This window comes from Balaenoptera musculus, chromosome 13 (genome assembly GCF_009873245.2).
Source record: "Balaenoptera musculus isolate JJ_BM4_2016_0621 chromosome 13, mBalMus1.pri.v3, whole genome shotgun sequence".
In the NCBI taxonomy this organism is placed as follows: domain Eukaryota; kingdom Metazoa; phylum Chordata; class Mammalia; order Artiodactyla; family Balaenopteridae; genus Balaenoptera; species Balaenoptera musculus.
This window is the reverse complement of record NC_045797.1, coordinates 63,676,030-63,692,254: the sequence shown is the minus strand read 5'-3', so window position 1 is coordinate 63,692,254 and position 16,225 is coordinate 63,676,030. Positions and strand designations below refer to the sequence as shown.

At 37.7% G+C, this 16,225-nt stretch overlaps 1 protein-coding gene across 8 annotated transcripts in view; it reads left to right on the top strand.

Annotated features, from left to right (window-relative positions):
• The window catches only part of LTBP1 (latent transforming growth factor beta binding protein 1), a 418,216-nt gene that overhangs the window by 335,742 nt on the left and 66,249 nt on the right, over positions 1-16,225 (top strand). For all 8 annotated transcript variants that reach the window (XM_036872897.1, XM_036872896.1, XM_036872900.1 and 5 more), the window contains one exon: positions 4,356-4,481. In XM_036872897.1, coding sequence (XP_036728792.1) covers positions 4,356-4,481 — 126 coding nt within the window. The remainder of the gene's footprint in view (positions 1-4,355; positions 4,482-16,225) is intronic.

Genomic DNA, 16,225 nt, shown 5'->3' with positions numbered 1-16,225 from the left:
GAATTGAAGAGGCAACTTTTCTTTTATCCATTTTGTGCATGAGTAACTGAAGCTCAGAGAAGTTAATTAGCACGTTCCTCACTAGTAAGTAATTGAGCTGAGATTTGAACCCAAGATCTTTCCCCACTATTTTCTGTACATTGCCATGCCAATTATTGTTACACTTATAGCCAAAGGAAGGAAGGCAATGAGATTCAGTGAATTTTTTTTTTCCCAATGTAACGTATTGAGTTATTGTTGATGCTGGGGTTAAAAAATCAGATTGTCTAGATCATTTGTTCCATCATTTTTAGCTACACCTAACTGCCCCACAAGTTTTCCTATAATTATTAGTCTTAATAAATCCATGCCTTTTTTCCCATTGAAAACTCAAACTTACCTGTACTCTTATTTATTTCTAATACTGGTTAAATTTTTTTTTCTCATTGTTGCTCCGCCATTATGGAACTCTGTAGTGTATTCCAAAGTACGTATAAATAAAAGCTTGTTGGAGTCATTTTTTATCCATTGCTACTGGACATGTATGACTTTTTTGTTCTCGATTGTCATAAATTATATCCTTCTCACGTGTCCCAAATCACAGTATTCTTAAAAGGGAATATGGTGTCTATTCTCTTAGTTGTGAATATTATACCCTGTGTATCATTATCTACACTCAGCTCTGTGTCCCTGAGATACAAAAGACATGGGCCTTTGCCTTACTGATCCCAAGATTTAAATATACTGCAGTGTGTACCTCATTTGATATCATATATTTATTTACCTTCAAGGTGAATTTAAATTTTTCAGTATTTCCAATACAGAAATTAAATGTGCTTGGATTTAATGTAGTTGAGAAGAAAGGTTTGAATTATAAATTTATGTGACAGTATTTCCATTTGGGGTCTTTTACATCTTAATAAAATTTTGATTTATATAAAAATGCCAAGAGATACCCCCAAACCACCTGAATCCTATTTTTATTACAGACATTTGGGCCAGAAGTAATATTTTTTCTGTTTCCTCTTGTCACAAATTTTTGACCAAATAGAGGTAAAACCAAGTCTTGTATAAAGAGACCATGATTTCATATTGCAAATTATATGCACTTCTAGAGTTAAAGTGCATAAAACTCATTTAGCCATCTGATTAATTAATTATAGTGTCTTCTCTCCGTATATTAAATTTGTGTTTGTGATTTGATAGGAACTCATATGTGACTGCTCCAAACATATGATGTTTTATTGACTATAAATCATTATTAAATTGACTTTGTTCTCAGTCACGTCGGTGATTCCTGATTTCCAGAATAAATTAATGTCTGCTTGAAAAAATTATATCCAAACGAATGAAAAATATTCCTGAAGCGGGATAGAGTACCTTTTAAAAAATACTATCTGTGAATATGCTCCATCACCCACCTTCTCTGATTAGAGTCTGTTTATAATACCATGTGCACTCACCTTGTTTTGAATCATCTCTCTTTGCCACGTCACTGGAGGCAGCTTTGTGATACTTCGCTCTGCCTGAAGTTAGTAGCCTACTTCTATCTAATCCCATGATCATGTCAGCATTCTGTACATGGGTGTAGATTTCAGAGTTTGTTTTAATGCTGAAAACATAATTGATGACAATGTGAATAACCATGGAACATATTTGAATAATAATGCATGATAGGCATAAACTTTAAACCTCGCCTAATAATCTGAAGATAGTTCCATATTCAGGAAGGCATTTTCAATTGAAAGTGTAAGAATCTCTTCCCCCAGCAAAGTTAACGATGTCATACAGACAGCATGGAAATTCTATGTTAATACTCTCTTTAGGAATGGGGCAGCATACATTTGATCTTCAGAACACACTCAGTTTCACGTTTTGACTTACACGTGCCAAATTGTGAATTTCTGTGGAATCTTGGACCCATGAAAGAAACCCAACTTAAATATAGTCTGGCTTTCAGCAGAGTTACTAGCAGCATAGTTTAGAAATGCCTCAATAAGTGCAACCCAAATTGAATGCATATGTTTCTCTGGTTCCAGATATTTGTGTTGTTCTTTCTTGGTGGTTTCCTGGAAAAAAGTCTGGGAATTCATCTTCAGTTCCTGTCATCAGACTTTTTAGACAATTATTTGTTAATCAATGACTTCTCTTTAAGCAAGAAGTTTATGCCCATTATTCCCTACGCAAAGTTGCAAAGTCTGACAGCTTTTATAGGGCCATGTTGAGTCACAGATAAAATAAGGAGGTGGTCTCGGATAACCTCTAGGGCTCTACAAGATGGAGATCGACCTGGGACTTGATCTCCAGGCCAGTGGAAGTTTATGGCACTTTGCTGCCCAGGTAGAGGGCAACAGATAGATTCTAGGCAGCAGATTGGAAAGAAAGAATGGAGCTAACGGGTAAAAGAAGGTCAGAGTTCAAGAAAGATTACAACCTAAGGTATTATCAGTAGGTAGAGAGCAAACACAGAGGATACCAGAGATTTTATAAAAGAAGTGAAGAATTTCACAGAGTGGAATCATGTTGAGAAATGGTAAAGTAGAAAATGATTCATTGCTCTTCCTTGAAATATTTTAGTGACAATTAGAAGAATGGGAGAATTGTTAAGAAAATGAGTAATTCCTATTTGATTTCTTAGTTGGGTTCAGCAGTAGATAAGCCAGTTAGCCTGCGATATATGGCAGAAGGAAGGGTAAGGAGTTCAGGCTTAATATAGAGATGGCTTAATCAGTAATATTGCCGGAATTCGTACTACACAGTGAGATCAACAGGGCAAAAAGAAGAGCCCCAGGAGATCCTGGATACGGGGAAAGGATGACTGTCTGGAGGAGGTGAGCTGCCGGGTTGGTGGCTAAGCATGTTCTAGAGGTCACTAGGAAGGTCCCATCATCTTTACCTTTTCCATGTTCCCATTAAGCTTTACAGTTATTCATGTTGGTTCCTGCCTCCCCTGTTACGTTGTGAGCTTCATAATATCAAGGGCCCCTTCCTACTCAGCCTTCTCATAGGAAGCCTTTGGCAAAAGTTTTTAATTGAATTAAAGATGGATTTTTAAGAGGATATGTTGAGGACCTCTTTAGCAAGAGATAAAGAGGAGGACCTAGGAGACTTCAGAAAGATAGGAAAATGACCTTAGTAGGGCTACTGCCTGGATGGTGCCAAGGACCTGTGATACTTTTTATGACCCCAATTAACTAAGAGAACCTCAATCAATCACTCTTCAGTTATTAGAGAATGAACAAAACTGTGAAATTTTTTGGTGGGCAAACATTCATAATACGCTGTTCACTTGCTGTGCCAGGAGCTGGGGACTCAGAGTTAAAATATGCAGTTCTCCTTAAGAAGCAGTCAGTGCAAGAGGGACACAGATGAGACAAACAGCAGTTAAAATGCAGTGCACATAGGCAGTTGCATGCGTCAGCACCAGTGTGAACAGGTGAACCATTCTCCATGATTCCTTATGTTGTCCACTTTGGGCACTCTTAGCCAGCATAACTAGGACTAGTTTGAAAGAACACTGCGTTTACACCAAATACTTCCGGCATTATCAGGGTTTAGGAGTGCATCATCACCCTGGCTACAGGGAGCATAATCATTCTTCACTGAGGGCAGGCAGAGTATGAGATGGTCAACACAACTACCGCATGGTTTGTTCATAGCAATAGTCGCTACCACTTTTTGACTCTTGGTTGTGTTGGGTACTGCATTAAGCGCCTGATGCTTATTCACTAATTTCATCATCACAGAGCTGTGCCAATATTAAGACTTTCCCTGGTATAAAAGGCCTTTTTCTTGTACTTTATTTCTTGTATCCATTTTCAGTGAAATACAGATTGTAGTCTATTTCATTTGTATATTCAGACATCTGAGAAGTGCCATTTTTGAGCCAAACACTGTAAGACATGTGCAGCCTTGCCCTTAAGAAGTTCACGGATAGGATAGGCATGGACATGGGGAGACGTACAGGCCACAGGAGAGTTGTTTGCATGGTGGTGGGAGAGGACAAAGGAGAGCACAGTATCCACACTGAGGAGTATTTCACAGAGGATTTATTTGATTGTAGACCCTCAAGCCTCCAGTATGTCTTTTTAAAAAAAAAGGGTACCTTTGGGTTGAAACTATGAAACTGCTTTTTTTTTTTTTTTTTAGGTTGAAAATGGTTTGAACTTTGGCTAGTTCCTGTGATTCAACTTAAGTAGTTTCTCTCTCCTGACAGTCCAACTTGTCTTGTGGTCTGGTGTGTGTACAAACTGTATAGTTGTGCCACCAAATAAATGTCTTACCATTTTGTAATAGATTTTTCTTCTTGTATGTCTGGTATCATAAGAAAACAAAACAGATTTTTTTCAAGTATGTGGAACTCTTCTCGATTCCAGATATTAATGAATGTGAACAGCCCGGACTCTGTGGTCCTCATGGAGAGTGTCTAAACACAGACGGTTCTTTTCACTGCGTCTGCGAGCAGGGTTTCTCAATCTCTGCAGATGGACATACATGTGAAGGTAAGACAAACCAAAAGACATCACATAATTATTGCATGATAAAGCAGAGAGGAGATCACTCTCTATTTTAATAGGCAAAGGCTCTGAGACACTGAAAGACACTCATGATTTAAGGCCTTAGAACATGTATGCACCAAGGTGACCCCTACCCGAAATCACAGCTCGGGGTGGCTGGGATTTACAAACAGGATAACCGGCCATCATGATGGTGAAAATACTCACAGGTGATTCCACTACTGGTACTGAATTAACAAGTCAAAATGTGTGGGAGGTGATGATTTTAGGTGCACATGGGAGACCTAAAGGAAAACGGGGGCAACATCCTGATGTAACTCAAGACTCTGCCTATTTTGATTATGCTTCATATAGACCATCTGAATCATTCTGTTTATAAAAATGCCTTGCTTGATTTTTTCTCTGTACCACTGTCGGCAGAGACTTTCCAGAGTTATTCCTCTAATATCCTTAGCTCTAAGCCAGTATATTTTCTTATCTATCAGTATTTATTATGTCCTAAAAGCTAATTAACTTGTAAGATGTTACGATAACACTGTGGGCTTCCCATTGGCAACCTCTGTATGTTTGCAGGGATACAGCACTGGTTATATTCATAAGATTTATATCTTGATGACTTATTATAGTTTGATAAATTGAGGAATAATTCATCTGAACCTTTATAAAAGTAAACCGAGAAGATTCCTATAATCATAATTTTAATCCATCCCTTTGTGAATCTAGGTTATCAAAACCCAGCTATGTTTTAAAGAAGTATGAAGGTTTTGTTCTGGGCCTATGATAGGATCCAAATGCTTTGCTCTAAAAAATCGTGCAGCAGGAAGTGTGTGCTCTCCTAACCCAGACCACAGTGGAATCAAGCCGAGGAATGGTAACCAGGTTCATCTGAAACTAATTATTACATTGGGAAGAATAAACTGATCTTATAAAAAGCAGGAGATTGTTGAAATTGCTCTCTTGCTGAGCAGACAAAACATTGATACCAGATTTGGTTTCAAGTGAAAGAGAGATAGTCCAGGGTGGGGTTTAAACAAGCAGATTCTGAGGGGTTTGAAAGAGATCAAAAGTGGGGAAATGGAGAAAAACATCATAAAGATGACCATGAGAGGTTTACTCCATGTTTCAGTGGTTCAAGTTTTAATTAATTTTATATTTAGAGCTCTTAAGAAAGACAGGGCATGAATGCATACATTCTGGGGGGATCACAGTATTCCCTGGTGGAGGGAATAGGGTGCTAGCCCACCTGGGTCACTGACGAAACGAATTTGCAGAATGCACATTTCCCAGCCTCCTAGAAAGGTGCAGGTTTGCTTCTTCAGCTAGCTCTAAAACATGGATAGTAAGGGCTTCCTTTGCTGAAAAATGGTCCCAGTTACAACTGCCAATAGCTGTGCCATGCAAAAACTATATTCAGAAAAAATGTAAGTCACCTCAAGTGCTCACCAGTCAAAGCCATTGCTCCAGAAGAATATACCAATATAAGCATATTCACATTTATTTTTTCTTTTGTACCTTATAATTTTTCTTTAATTCTATATCTTTTAAAATCCTGATTTCTGCAACTCCAGAGTTACATAATCACTCTAATTTAGTTGCAGTTCTAATTTTGTTAGTCATTTACTGGGCAGCGATTTGAATTTTAAAATGTGTTTTTAGAAAACTTCCAGTGCTTTGTAAATTACTGTACTTTAGTATACTGTCTTTGACACTTGTTCCATATTTTTTACTCCAGAATCTGGACAGTTTTACAAAAGTAAAAAAAGTAGATAATTTAGAATATTGTGCTGATATATGGTGGTATAACTAGAAAGCTCCCTAATTATTAGGCATGTTAATCTCTTTTTAGAATAAGCTTTGCAAGATTTTCATTTTTTGTGGTCTTAATCCAATATATTAAACTGGTCCAAATTTTCTGTTGTTGGACTTAGCCTGAAACTTGTGACAGTAGCAGTATGTCCTGATTCTACCTTTGGCAGTGGTGTAGGACGAAGCTAGTCCACGTGATGGGGATTTAGCTATGGAGGTGATGTGCATAGGACTTGAATTAACGCTGAGAAGTGGCTGGCACCCTTATTTCATGCCCATCCACCAGCTTACTTCTGAACTTCTAATTAAAGCAGTGGAAGCCACGTGGACGTGTGAGGGCTGGCATACCCTGCTTTAAGCAGGGCTGAAGGAATCCCACCCAGCTGAGGGAAGGAGGGCCCTTCCCTGATTTCCTATGACTGGGAGAGTTGTCATTGAACCACAACAAAGAGGTGTACTCTGTCAACGTGAACTGTCTCAGGTATCAAGTAGCATGGCCGATTCTTTGGAAGTACAAACAGCACCACTGGCTCCTTCCTTTCCCTTATGTATGTGCTGCTCTGGGAGCACGTATGTGGGAGAGGATGGAGAAACACCTTGTTTTTCCCACGTGAGATAAAGAAGAACAACAGTGTCATTTGAAGTTTGAGTGGAGTGGGAAGGAGGTGATGGATGAGCAGCTATTTATTTATTTATTCATTCCCTCAGCAGTGACAGAGTGCCTGTCTTGTGCCAGGCACCATTACTGTTCCGAGGGCAAGACACACACTGTTCTTGTGCACATGGAGCCTACATTCTAGGAAGGGATTCAGGGATCAATAAGTAAATAGTACATATAGAAAATTACGTTGTTGTATTTAACTAATATAACATGGTTATACTTTATGGATATAAATAAGTGCAGGGTATGGCATGCCATATATAATTTATAATGCACAGGGTTTTTTTCCCAAGTCCTATATGTGGATGTCAGGAAAGTACAGGGAAACAGGACCCTTCTGATTTACTTCCACCTCGGTTGTTCTCGGTAATTCTTTCTTTTCTTCTCATAACTGCAGTTCATCATTTCCTGCCACCTCCTTTGCACCCTCTAGCCAGAGCTTTTATCTTGTGTAGGAAAACAAAGGAAATTTTTTCTTCTTTCATTCAGCTCACTGTTTTATATTTCAATTTATCTTATCGATTTGTTTTAAAAAGTTACAATTCTTTGGCCCCTTTATTTTTCCCCACTTTTTAAATTGCGGCATTTTAATTCATAGGAAAAATATGTTTCATCCCATTTATAAGCTGACTCAGGGTTTGGTTTCTTCATCATCAGCAGAATGTGAGTGAGTGGGAAGAAGAATAGGGAAACTTGTGACTGTATCCTCAGTGTCACCATGTCCGTCCCTTGACTCCCATAGAGAAATGCCTCCTGGTCTCTGACTTGGCATCACTCCATTCACGTGCCTCTGGGCAGGCTGCTCTTGGCCAGGAATGGCTGTGCTCTCCCAGTTGGGTGTCCAGGTTGACTGAGACCTTGTATGACAACAAGTAGAACTGGGGACATTGGGCATCTCTAGACCCCACTGTGCTTTCTAGTCTGTTCACATAATAGACCGGGCACACTGGTCTAGCAGGGACCTCAGAGGAGCCCGGCAACACAGAGGGAGCGTTGGTGACTTACGGAACCTGCTTAGTCATGGCTAATTAGGCCTCCAAACCATGACCAAAATCACTCCCTAAAGCCCTGTCCTTTAGAAAGCAGCCTCATTCATTCATCCATTTGACAAATATTTATTACGTGTGTGCTATGTTCTGGCCACTCTTCTAGGAACTGAGGCTGTGTCAGTGAACAAAAAAAGATACCCAGTTTCTTGGAGGCAATAAACTAATAAGCAAACTACGTAATATGCTAGACAGTGATAAACCCCATGAAAAAGAGTGGAGTAATGGGGTTCTGAGGGCTGGAGTGAAGAATGGAAGCTGGTACAATACAGACTAGGGTAGTCACAATGGGCTGTTCTGCCTCTGTAATGTGGGTTAATGAAAGTAATACTAAAATTGTGTCTGAGTAACAGATAAAGCCATATTAAGTGCCTTTCTTTTTCAAACTGATCATCTCCTGGCTAAGTGATAATAGCCTGTCAATAAATAGACAAGAGGACATGAGATCATCTGCTAAAGGCCTTTTTCCAATTACCGACATGAGTTCTGTTGTCCAGACAGGGGAATACAAAAATCAGAGTACAACACCCAGAGCAAACCCTAATGTGAACTATCGGCTTTGGGTGATCATGATGTGTCAGTGTAGGTTCATCAGTTGTAACAAATGGACCCCTCTGGTGGGGGATGTTGACAGTGGGCGACGCTAGGGGATGGTTTTGGGAAAACAAGGGGAATATGGAAACTTTCTGTGAAATTTTACTGTGAACCTGAAACTGCTCTTTAAAGTCTGTTTTTAAAAATCAGGCATTCCTGGCATTACCTGTTTTTCATCAGAAAAAAAAAAAAAATCAAAACCTTTAAGTTCAAGTCTATATTCAACTGCTATCTTTTTCTCCCCTGAATTTTGTTATTTCTTACTTTTCAAAATAATACCCCAGATGGAGTATGTGATCAGGAACTTCTCTCATATTCAAAACAACTCTCATATTGATTTAAAAATTGAGAACTATGGGATTGGAAGGGGACTTCTTAGAACATCTAGGCTGAACTCTGAATCCCAAAGCACTCAAAGAATCAAGTCCTATTGTTGAACAGCTGTAAAGGCTCTAATCCTGTAAGCTATTTAGATATCTACCATAAACCACTTCTTGCTAACTCATTCATTTGGAAGGGAAAACACAACAAATGCAAGTGGTAAGGATGGCTAGTTTCTTGAAGTTGACCGAGAACAGTGATATCAGAAAGATTAAAAGAAGTTGGGTCCAAACTCTTAGGCCAATTTTGTGTTCACTGGGAACCAGAAAAAACAGTAAAGGCAACCTTTGCCAAATCAAAGAAATAAAAACAAACTGGGAGCTAGTGTGGTTTTGTTTTCAGACTTTGAGGTACATTTTCTATGAACAGTGTAGAAAGAAAGTATAAAACCATTGCTGACAACACTCCAAGGCAGTTGGTGGTTTTGTGGCATGGAGATAGAACTTTATGTCTATCACCGAAGAGAAAATATTTTTGAAAATGACTTAGCCAAGTAGGACATTGAAGTACCCTGACACAATAATATATTACATCTGGCTGCTTGGCGCAAAGATTTTTAGGTTTTTTTTAGTACTTTTAGAGTTGGAAACTGAAAAACCCAGCAAGAGAACACAGCCGGAGTGTTGCTTTTCTGAAGACAGGGAATTCAGCTTAACAACAGGATCCTTTCCCTCCCTTGTGTAAAAAAGGATCAGACAACATTCCAGGTGAGGAAGGGAAGTGGCCTCTTGCTGTAAAGGCTACTGTTCTTCACGCTCTCTCCTCCTGTGAATGTACTTCTGCAGAAGTGAATGAAATGGATGATCAAATCATTAGGGAGAGAGCTGAGGAAATCTTGCTGGAATAAGCTGCTTTTGGACCTGGAATACATATTTTCCATGCGTTGTTTGATTGTCCTCCATATATGAACATTTTTATAAATTCATAATGGTAGCAAAAAAAATTCAAGAGCTCTTCCTAAGCCTTTTGTTGCTGCTGACCTTTTAAAACCCCAGAGCTATGGAAAATCATCTGTTCATAGAAGAAGTAAACACTTTTCCTTGTAGCCAAAAAAATAGACATGAAACTGCCAGAAAGGGAAGTCTGTGAATAGGCGGGGTGCCCCTCACACTTCCTACTGTGGCCCCCCCTCCCCCAGCTCATGTCTGGGGCACCGAGAGCTTCCTGCATCTACTTTGACCAGTCTTTTGATGTCATCAACAACCCAAGTTCTTGAGAGATCATGGAAGGTTGTTGTGAATAATATTTTCATACTTTAGACCTACATTGTAATGCTTAATATATTGATTCCAGAATCAGTTACTTTTTAGGCATCTAACAGAGAATATCATATGATTGTCTTGGACGCCCAGTGTGAGTGGACTGGAGATACTTCACATATCTGATTTCATGACTTTATTAAAACAACAGCAGTAATAGTAATAGCCAGCATTCACTGAGTTCTTATTAGGAGCCAGGCACTATGCTAAGTGTGTTGTACCCATTTTCTCTTTTAATCTTCACGACAAACCTATAGGTAGGTTAAGTACTAATTGGTATGCTTTTGACTGCAATGAGCAGCTTACTATAAGGAAATTTATTATACTAATAAGAAGTGCAGAGATTGTCACCTCTCATCTACTATAGGTCTCTATATAACATCACTTTCTCAGTGAGCCCTTTTTTTTCTCATTTTTTTTGAAGTATAGTTGACTTACAATGTTGTGTTAATTATTGCTGTACAGCAAAGTGATTCAGTTATACATATATATACATTCTTTTTCATATTCTTTTCCATTATGGTTTATCATAGGATATTGAATATAGTTCCCTGCACTATACAGTAGGACCTTGTTTATCCATTCTATATATAATAGTTTGTATCTGCTAATCCCAAACTCCCAATACATCCCTTTCCCACCCTACTCCCCCTTGGCAACCACCAGTCTATTCTCTATGTCCCTGATTCTATTTCTCTTTCATAGACAGGTTCATTTGTGTCATATTTTTGATTCCACATATAAGTGATATCATGCGGTATTTGTCGTTCTCTTTCTGACTTATGTCACTTAGTATGATAATCTCCAGTTGCATCCATGTTGGTGCAAATGGCATTATTTTGTTCTTTTTTATGGCTGAGTAGTACTCCATTGTATATATGTACCACATCTTCTTTACCCATTCATCTGTCAGTAAACCCTTTTCTAACCACCCTTTCTCACCTTCACTCACCCCCAACATTCCCGTTCCCTGCTGTTTTTTTAAACTACTTTATTCTCCTTCTGTGTCTTATTATTGTTTATTGTCCGACCCCCCTGCTAGACTCTAAGGCTGATAAGACAGGAATCTTCATCTGTTTTGTTCATTACTTTGTGCCGTTAGTTAGGGCCCAATAAATACTTTGTGAACGAATGATGAACTGTCTGTAACTCATCCTGGACTGTCAGGAAACAGACATAATTGAGTGTGTTGTGCACTTCTGCAAAGCCTTCCCTTTTTTTTTTTTTTGAGGATTTAATTCCCTAAAGCACACCCTGCTTAGTAATTTGGTGCAACAATGGTTAAGAAGTTAGGCTGTGGAGTCTGAGGTTACATGGGCTTGAACTCTTACTCCAGCGCTTCCAAGCTGTGTGGACTTGAGTCAGTTGAGTAAGGTGCTCACATGCCTCAGTTCCCCACTGCATGATGAGGATAAAATACAGCACCTACTTGGAGTTTGTTGGGAGAGGTAAGTATGTTGATAAAGTGTTGGCAAGTATCAACTTAGAATGCAACCTGGCCCCTAGAACATGCTCGATGAATGTGAATTATTGTTAGTATTTTAGCACTTCTTACACGGGCACTCAAGTTATTGCTGTTTGTTTCCCTTAATATGTGGGCACCTAAAAGGAAGGGGACATTTAACATCTATTTATTTTTATATGATCTGTGCTTAGAAAATATACGACACACAGTTGTATTGTTTGTGAATTAAATTGTCTGGTAGTTCTAAGTCCAGGTCTGGATATAAACAAATTACTATATTTTTTCCATTTTAAACCCCCAATTTTATTAAAGTCATGTAGAATACGGTACAGTAACTCATTTATACATAATTTGCTTTAAATTCCTCACCCTTTGTGTTCCCTAAGCATTACATGTGACTAACTTTCCCCATTCACCTCTGAGGTATTTCAAGTTTTTAAGCGTTTCATGTGTCAATTGCCAGTAAATTGATCGCTCATGCTAATGCTTATTTGCATTTAAGTATTGACACTGTTATTTCTAGAGGTACACTGTCTATCTTCTGTGGTTTCATAACTAATCTTTCTTGGCCTCCTGTTTGAATATAGAAAGAGAAAAATTAGAATAGTGAAAAAAAAATGGGAATTTTTTTGGCTGATCCTATATTGCCTCTGGGGCCCAAGTGTCAAAAAGATGAATCTGGGGTTTGATGTATTTGGCCTGTGCTTAGGGTTTTCTCCCCGTCTCACTGGCAGCACCTCTTAGTGTAAGAGACACTGTATGAGAAGAGAAAATGTACAGCATGACTCTGAAGTTAGAATGAGATATTTTTTAGGAAAGCTCAGGTGTTAAAATGCAAAACCATTAAATGAATGCAGAGATAATCCAAACGGTTATAAATAGATGTGATAAGACAAAATAGTGCGTTTTAAAAACGGATACAATGTAAAAACACACATAGTATCTTTTTCAAGTAATTGTGGCAGGAGAAATAGGCAATTGGAGTTCAAGATATTTTCCATGAGTGTCTAAAGAACTTTTTCTTAATGGCATGGAATTTATTCAAAATGGAGAATTTATTCAAATACTCCACTTTTTGTGATATTCCATTATATGATGGTAAATGAGGATTATTCTTTACCTTTGGGAGTAGAAAAGTGTTTTTTAAAAGCTTTCTTCCAGTTTCTTCTCTTTAAATTTTTAGAAATTTTTTTTCTGTGGCAAATTCAAATCCTTCTCATTCAGTTTCCCAGTTTTTATATAACATTTTTTCAGTCCATCGTGGGAAGAAATAGGAAGAAAATGGCTTTTTAAGTTCAGAAATCACTTTGATTCTCTTTCTCTCGAAAGAAGCATGGATGATTTATTGTGTTTACAAGTTTTGCTTTTGTGAAAAGAAAAAGTGTTTGGTGTCTCATTAAAAATATACTACCTTTTCAACTTAACTCAGTTTTTCCTTTAAATGTCACAGATACTCAGTTTTGGATTTTCACCGATAATACTGAGGTTTTATCGTAATTGAACAAACATCTGGTGCTTGCAGTGGCTTCCCCAGGCAGCACCTCTCCCCTCCACCTGTGTCTCCGTTTTCTGAGGGGAAAGATCTGTACCCAGTGCAAACTGCAGGCTTTCAGAGCTGTTTAATGACACAGATGCCCTTTCCAGCTACAGAACCTGAGGAGAAGTGAGACAGACCACTTTCCCCATTTTCTTAGTCTTTCACTGCATGAGCTGGTTAATACGGTTTGAAATGTGAAAGCCAAAACACTCTTCTGAAGTTTTTTTTAAAGCAGTTGATCTAAAATTATTTCATTCATGAGGATTTTCATCCTTGGCCTTATTTTGAATAATAGAGATAATCTTCTGTACATTTATTCCACTTCCTTGTCTTCAAAAGCCAAATGGAAATGAGAAGGGACATAATTTAAATACTGGAAAAATTCTTAGGACTTTTCGGGGTCTTAAAAAAAACCCACAAAATTTAAAAACTCATTAATTTTATATTTTACCCTCATGTAGAAGAACATTTACTAGCTGTATTAATTTTAAACTTATGGAAGGGCATGTGGGGTGGGGAAAGAGAGCAGAACTAGGAACCCACTCTCAGCAGTTCAGATGCACGTGGGAGGGAGTGTTGCCAGTAAGGGCCTGGGGAGCTGTACTAATCCAGATCAGTCATCATTAATGCTTAATAGTCAAATATGACCTCCCTTTGCACATCACATGTGTCTGTTTAAATATTCATGATTGCTAAAACCCTATATCCTAGAACATTAGGATTCCAGTCTGTTCTGAACATACAGCAATGCTGTTATAATTCTAAGAAAATGATTTAAAAATTCATTCCTTAGTAATTCTCCATCACCTTCTACAAGACAAAAAATAGTAGCATAGTCTGGACAGTATTCAAATGATTCCCTTGACTTGCAGTGGGTCACATAGAAATGTTCAAATTTTAAGAAAAGATGTATTGTGTTACATTGGTTCTCTTATTTTCACCTGTATTCCTACTTAAGAAAAAACAAAAACAGAAAAATAACTCTATTAAGAGTCCCTTAATAGTTTAGTCTAACAAGTATATATCTCTTACCAAGGGGAAAGGGAGACAGAATGAGCTTTTGAATGTGTAAGATGGTCTTTAACCAGGAAATATAGCAGTGTGGATTGGCTTTTTATTTTTTTTAAGTAAATTTTTTAAATTGCTTAAACTATATAAAGAAAAGTGCATCAGTCATAAGGGTACTTTTGATAAACTTTTACAGAGTGAGCACACTAGGTAATGAGCCCCTTGAATGCTCTCTCAAGCTTCTTGCTGATTATTACCCATCCCCCTGCCCAATACCCACACAAAGCAATAACCACTATTTTATCTTCATTACCATGGCTTTGTTTTGCCTGGTTTTGAACACTGTATCAGTGGAATTATGTATGTAGTAGGTACTCATTTGTGTCTGGCTTATTTCATTCAACATTATGCTTATAAACTTCACCTGTGTTATATGTAACAGTACTTCATCTTCAGTGCTGTACAGTATTTCATTGTATGAATATACTACAATTATGTATCCATTCTACTGTTGATGGCCATTTGGATTTCTTCAAGTTTGGGACTGTTGTAAATAAAGCCTTAGTAATCTTGAACATACCTTTTGGTGGATGTAATCACTAATTTCTGTTGGATATTACCTGGTAGTGAAATTTATAGGTCATAGAACATATGTATGTCTCATTTTCATAAATACAGCCCGTTTTTCAGACTACCAATTTACACTGCCACCAGTTAAGTGTGAGACTTGCAGTGCCACATCTTGTCAACAGCTGGAATTATCAGTCCTTTTAAAGGTTAGCCATGCTGAGTAATGGTATCTCACTGTCATGTCAATTTGCATTTCCCTTGTGAGGACTGATGTGCAACAACTTTTCATACCTTTATATTGGCTCTTTCAGTATTGTTTCATTTGTCTACTTCCGTATAACCTATTCAAAGGGAGGTACCCTACACAACAATTCTCTCCATGGTAACTTCAGTTGAACCCAAGTTCTTAATTTTAATGAAGTCCAGTGTTTTAATTATTTCATTTGAGATCAGTACTTATTGTGTCCATAATCTTTGCAAACCCTGAAGTCATTATGATACCTTTTATATTTTCTTCTGAAAGCTTTATTTTGTATTTTACATTTTGAATCTGTCCTTGCCATGAAATTGATTTTTGCACATAGTGCGAAACAGAGGTCAAGATTTATTGGGTTGGCCAAAAAGTTCGTTTGGGTTATGGCGCCATCTTCTGGATAAACCCGAACGAACTTTTTGGCCAACTCAATACTTTTTTCCTATGTCCATTTGGGTCATGGCTGTTTGAGAAGAGCAGCCTTTTCCCACTGATCTGCACTGGTAACTCTGTTATGAAGCATGTGGTCAAATATATATGGGTCTATTTCGTCCTCATTCTATCCATAGGTTTACTTATCTACCCTTGCTCCAATAGCATACTCTCTTAATTACAGTGGCTTTATAATCAATTTAAATATATGGTGCTGCAAATTCTAAATTGTTATGTTTTGTTGTTCACTGAGATTGTCAGGCCTATTCTTGGCCCTTTTCATTTCTATATAAGTTTTACAATCAGCTTATCAATTTTCAACAAAAAAAACTCTGCTGGGATTTTGTTTGGAATTGCATTGACTCAATAGGTCAATTTGGGAAGATTTCACATTTTACAATATTGAGTCTTCCAATCCATAAATAAGACATATCCCTCAATTTGCTTAGGTTTTCTTTCATTTATCCTGGTGTTTCTTTGCAGCTTTTTTGTGTAAGGTCTTAGACTTATGCCTAGGTTTTTAATATTAAACATTTTTAGACTTATGCCTAGGTTTTTAATATTTTTGTACTGTAGTGAATGGTACTTAAAGTGGTTTTTTTTTTACCCTTATAATTGTTTGTTACTAGTGCATAGAGCTACATTTGATTTTTGTACATTGACCTTGTATCTATTACCTTACTAAATTTACTTGTTATTTCTAGTAGTTTATCTGCA